General features: G+C 52.6%; 1 protein-coding gene across 1 annotated transcript; it reads left to right on the forward strand.

Annotated features, from left to right (window-relative positions):
- Positions 1–467: 467 nt before the first annotated feature.
- On the forward strand, positions 468–4,794 carry LOC118671740 (keratin, type I cuticular Ha7-like). Its single transcript, XM_036340476.1, has 7 exons — positions 468–913; positions 1,900–1,982; positions 2,945–3,101; positions 3,391–3,552; positions 3,654–3,779; positions 4,160–4,380; positions 4,599–4,794. Exons 1-7 carry the CDS (start codon positions 485–487, stop codon positions 4,732–4,734), a joined length of 1,314 nt encoding a protein of 437 aa, XP_036196369.1. The 5' UTR covers positions 468–484; the 3' UTR covers positions 4,735–4,794.
- The last annotated feature ends 291 nt before the right edge of the window (positions 4,795–5,085 follow it).

The raw sequence follows: 5,085 nt of genomic DNA on the forward strand, positions 1-5,085 counted from the left end.
GGGAAAAATTGTGATTTTTCTCTTTCCTCAGTGTGCCTGATGGACTAGCATCTTAGACTTTGCCATGATGACAACATTCTAAGGTAGGAAAAGACCACAGGGGGGACAGAGCTTTTGAGGACATGTTAGGAGTCCCAGGGTCTTGATTATCTCACAGATACAAGCTGACAGTGGGGAAAGAATTCACAGCCCCAGAGTGTGGGTGGCTCAATGAAGAACTCTTCCCCTGTGTGCGAGGAATCTGCATGGGAGCAGCATCCTGTGTGGGGTAGGCCTTTTTTATGAACTCATTAACTCTTTATAGGAGACAAAATCACTGACTAACCAAGTGATCGTATAACATTCGATATACATATTAATGAGCAAAATGCCAGTTTTCTTGCTTCAACTCCCACTACAGGCTTATATAAGATCTAGAGAAGAAAGGTTTTAGGCTCCAGCAAATGCAACCGTGGACAAAGCCGGAGGCCAGCCTTTGAGCACCATGACTTCTGACCACTGCAGTTCTCCCCGCAGGGGCCAGGTTTCAGAGGCCAAGGCTGCCTGCCAGGGCCTCCTGGCCAGCCTGGCACATGTCAACCGAGTTCGAGTGGGGACCACCCCGCTGGGCCGACCCAATCTCTGTCTGCCCAACAGCTGCCACAATGCTTGCCCCTTGCCAGGAACCCGCAACATTCCTGCCAACATCGGAAGCTGTGGGGCCTACGGTGAAGGCACCCTGAACGGCCATGAGAAGGAGACCATGCAGTTCCTGAACGACCGCCTGGCCAACTACCTGCAGAAGGTGCGGCAGCTGGAGCAGGAGAACGCGGAGCTGGAGACCAAGATCCGAGAGTGGAGCAAATGCCATGAGACCACCACGTGCCCCAACTACCAGTGCTACTTCCAGACCCTCGAGGAGCTCCAGCAGAAGGTGAGGTTTGGGGTTCTCCAGGTCATGGGTTGGCAAACTGTGGCCCATGGGCCAAATCTGGCCTGCTGCCTGATTTTGTAAATAAAGTTTTATTGGTACAGCTGTGCTATTTCACTGATGTATGGTCTTTGGCTGTCTTTGTGCTATAGTGGCAGAGTTGAGTAGTCATGACTGAGACCCATGGTCTGCAAAGCCTAAAATATTTACACTCTGGCCCTTTACAGACAAAGATTACTGACTCTTGCACTAAATGTCCAGGGCCTGGACTGGCAGTGGAAGCAGCAATAGCTGAAATGTTTTTTAGATGTGGGAAGAGAAACTCTCAAGGTGAGATGAATGGGGACGTGTAAAGGATGAGACGTAGGATTTGACTTACCAGGATTCTGAGTTTATGCTTACTTAGGTTCAGTACTTAAATTCCTAAACTGTAGTTGCAAAAACAGTGCAACTAACTTCTGGTGCCGTAAAAGGGGCAGAGGAGGATGCTCCAATGTCCTGCAGGAGCCAGAGTATATCCATTCAGTAGCACTGGCCTCTTCTGCACATCAGCTGTCCCCTCTGATGATCATGCCAGTGCTGCTTAAGAGCCTACATCTTAGTTCGAAAGACAGGAAGACAAGGAATGCCAGAATGGCCCCCCACAGAAATCTGGCTAGATTCAGAGAAGACCTTTGGGGAAGTTGACCAACCAGCGCAAAGGACCTCTTATTAGGAATGGATCCCACCTTAAAACTTTCATCACCAGCCATTCTTCTCGGGTCTAGACTCCAGATCTTTTTGTTCATATCTGGCTAGGCAACACATCTGGCAAAATAAAATGATCTTTTTTATATGTTCAGTTTGCACAAGCATCTTTTACATGTTTGGGAGTTTGTGTTTGTCCAAGGGGATGTTGCAGTTTGAACCCAGCCAACAGGACTTCTTTTGACCTGAGGCCACAGATGGTCTGAGAACAGTGAATCACTGAGCCTACTTTCTTTCCTCAGATCCTGTGCATTAAATCTGAGAACAACAGGCTGGTCATCCAAGTCGATAATGCCAAGCTGGCTGCAGATGACTTCAGGACCAAGTGAGTTGGGGTCAGATGGGAAGGGGACAGGGCCAGAGGCCTCTTCTGGCTTCTTCTCTCCTGTGATGCAGTTGGCATCAGAGATGTAATTGACCAGGACCAAACCAACAGTTCCAGCAAGAGAAAATAAAGGACAGTTAAGCCCAAGATCTTGGAAGAACACCCCACCCCCCATAATTGTTTAGCCTTTAGAGTTGACAACATGACAGTTTAGAACGACCGGCCACTTGATTCCATTGTAAGAACCTTGTGAAGTATGCAGGGCAGTGATGGTCTCTCCTTCATGAGGACGCGGAGGTTCAGAGTGCTGATGTGACTTGCCAGAAGTCAAGTGGCTACTGAGAGGTAGAACTGGAACTTGGCCCCTGATTTCCTACCCTGAGGCCATTTCCTATGAACTTTGCTGCCTCAGTGAGGATATGATTCCACACTGCAGCCTGACTAATGTGTGAGCTCTAGTAATTCATGATGCCATGGAGGCAGGTGGAGGTCACAGGGTCACAGCAGGAAGGGGCCTTATGTTTTGTTGTCTTTCTTCAGGGCACATGGAAGCCTCACTCCTCTAGAGCTAAAGAAAGTCATTTCCTTCATTCCATGCTCGCTGTTGGCTTTTAATCTGAGAGAGATCCCAGGGTCCGTCTCAGCAGGGGAAATGGAAGAGGGGGTTCTGCGGTGATCACACTGCATCGTAATTACCTCATTACTCTGCTGCCTCCCCTCTGGCCGTCAGCCATCTGTCCATCCTGGTATCCTCAGTATCGGCCACTTTGCGGGTTCATCTTAGGTGCTTAGTGTTGAATGAGTGGGGAGCACCCTACTGCTTTCTGACTGTGAGCACACTACACAGCAAATGCCAACTCACAATGAGATTGCAGAGCGAAGCCAGTGATGTTATGGGTGTACGTTGGGTCCTGGGTCCCTTCTACCCTTGAACCCCAACTCCTATCCCTGACTTGGTAAAGGTACCAGATGGAGCACTCACTCTACCAGCTGCTGGAGGCCGACATTTGCGGCCTGCGCAGGGCACTGGATGACCTCACACTTGCCAAGTGCGACCTGGAGGCCCAGGTAGAATCCCTGAAGGAGGAGCTGCTCTGCCTCAAGAAGAACCATGAACAGGTGGGGTCCTTTGTGTGATCTGTGTAGACGTCTGGGGGGTGAATGCAGGCTCAGTGGAAGGAAGAAACGAGGCTCTTCCTCTGGCTCGGGATGGAAGCTCTGCAGGCCCTGCCTATGGTTAAGCCTCAGAAGCTATGAAGAGGAGCTCTGGTATTCAGTGGGAGCATGTTCTCCATCCGCAGCGGGTGAAGGAAAATCATTGGGAGGACGGGCAGTGGGAGATCATTGAGGCTTTGGGTGGAAGTAGTAGGAGCTCAGTGAATAGGACACCCTCCTTCTGTGCCCACAGGAAGTCCACACTCTGACGTGCCAGCTGGGAGACAGGCTCCTGATTGAGCTGGACATGGAGCCCACCGTGGACCTGAGCAGGGTGCTGGAGGAGATGCGGCGCCAGTACGAGACCATGGTGGAGACCAACCGCCAGGATGTGGAGCAGTGGTTCCAAGCTCAGGTGAGGCGGTGCTGCAGAGCAGGGGGCAGGTGGGCTGGGGGAGCCCGGCTTCCATGTGGGCCAGTGAGCTGACCTGTGTCGTTGATCCCACTGTGCTTCAGTCTGAAGGCATCAGCCTGCAGGCCACGTCCTGCTCCGAGGAGCTGCAGTGCTGCCAGTCGGAGATCCTGGAGCTGAGACGCACAGTGAATGCCCTGGAGGTGGAGCTTCAGGCTCAGCACCACCTGGTGAGCTCCTGTGTGTGCATGGCAGACTGGGCTTGGCTCCCACTCCCAGGAACAGTTCCGGGTTCAGTATATGCCTCCCTTAAATAGAGACCCGGGCACAGCCTGAACCTTGACCTCATCCCCTTAGCACTGAACATTCTCATGAAGTGAATGCTGAGGGAATGCACATTAACCCAGATGAGGGAGGTTCTGCAAAGCCCTCCCAAGGTCTACGATGAAGAGCCATAGCACATTGGACAATCTAGTCTCCAGCTGGAGACTGCTAACAGGGGCTGGACTGTCCTCTGGCAACCTCCTGGGGGTGTCATCATCTGGCTGCAGAGCCTGCGGGCAGGAATCCATGCTTTTTAACCTGCTTCTCATTTTCTTTGGCATCACAGAAGGACTGTCTGCAAAACTCCTTGTGCGAGGCCGAGGCCCGCTTCGGCACCGAGCTGGCCCAGATGCAGGGTCTGATCAGCACCGTGGAGGGGCAGCTGGCAGAGATCCGGGCTGACCTGGAGCGGCAGAACCAGGAGTACCAGGTGCTGCTGGACGTCAAGGCCCGGCTGGAAGGCGAGATCGCCACGTACCAGAACCTTCTGGAGAGCGAGGACTGCAAGTAGGTTCTCTGATGTCTGTGTCAATGTCACATGTAAAAGCAGAGACCTCCTATTGGCAATGCCCTAGAGGTGGCACTGCAGATGCAATCTTTGAAGACAAACTTGTTACCCAAGGTCTAAAACCCTGTTTGCTCCTCCGATTCTAGAGTGCCGGTATCCTTTTGTCTTTCATGAACTTCTGATGCCAATGTTACAAACAGCGTTTTTCTCTTTGCAGGCTTCCCTGCAACCCATGCACAACCCCGGCCTCCAGCACCCCCTGTCCAGCCCCTGCAGCCTGTACCCCCTGCCCTCCCTGCCCTTCCAGGCCTCTTCAGGCCTCCCGTGGGCCCTGCTCGTCGCCTCAGCGCTGACATATTCCTCAGCCCGAGGTGCCAGAAAACAGAACACGATCCTTCGGCTCCATCGAGCCTTACTGCCTCAGCCAACCCCGGAGACTGGAGCCAGGCGGGTGGCGCTTCTCCTTGGTGGGATTCCAGTCCTACCGCTCAGCTCCGGGCCCTGGACTTGTGCTTCCTTTTCTCTCTTCCATTGCCTCCTGGTTTCTCTGAGATGTGGCAGGTAACCTTGTTTTTATTTTACTAATAAACTTCACCTTCTGCAGCACAAGGAGGCCAGAGCCTGCTGGTCTCAGTTTCTCCATCCCATGCCGAGAGCGATGCTGGGAGCTCCTTGAACCAGCCGTTCCCGCAGAAGCAGGGCTT

The sequence above is a fragment of the Myotis myotis genome, unplaced genomic scaffold, assembly GCF_014108235.1.
Source record: "Myotis myotis isolate mMyoMyo1 unplaced genomic scaffold, mMyoMyo1.p scaffold_m19_p_17, whole genome shotgun sequence".
Lineage (NCBI taxonomy): Eukaryota > Metazoa > Chordata > Mammalia > Chiroptera > Vespertilionidae > Myotis > Myotis myotis.

What these genes read in the sequence shown, in the direction of transcription:
- LOC118671740 (XM_036340476.1), top strand. Translation starts at nt 485, where the DNA reads ATGACTTCTGACCACTGCAGTTCTCCCCGCAGGGGCCAGGTTTCAGAG. An exon ending in GCAGATGACTTCAGGACCAA is followed by an intron (nt 1,983 to 2,944) that starts GTGAGTTGGGGT and finishes GACTTGGTAAAG; the next exon opens with GTACCAGATGGAGCACTCAC. An exon ending in TTCAGGCTCAGCACCACCTG is followed by an intron (nt 3,780 to 4,159) that starts GTGAGCTCCTGT and finishes TTGGCATCACAG; the next exon opens with AAGGACTGTCTGCAAAACTC.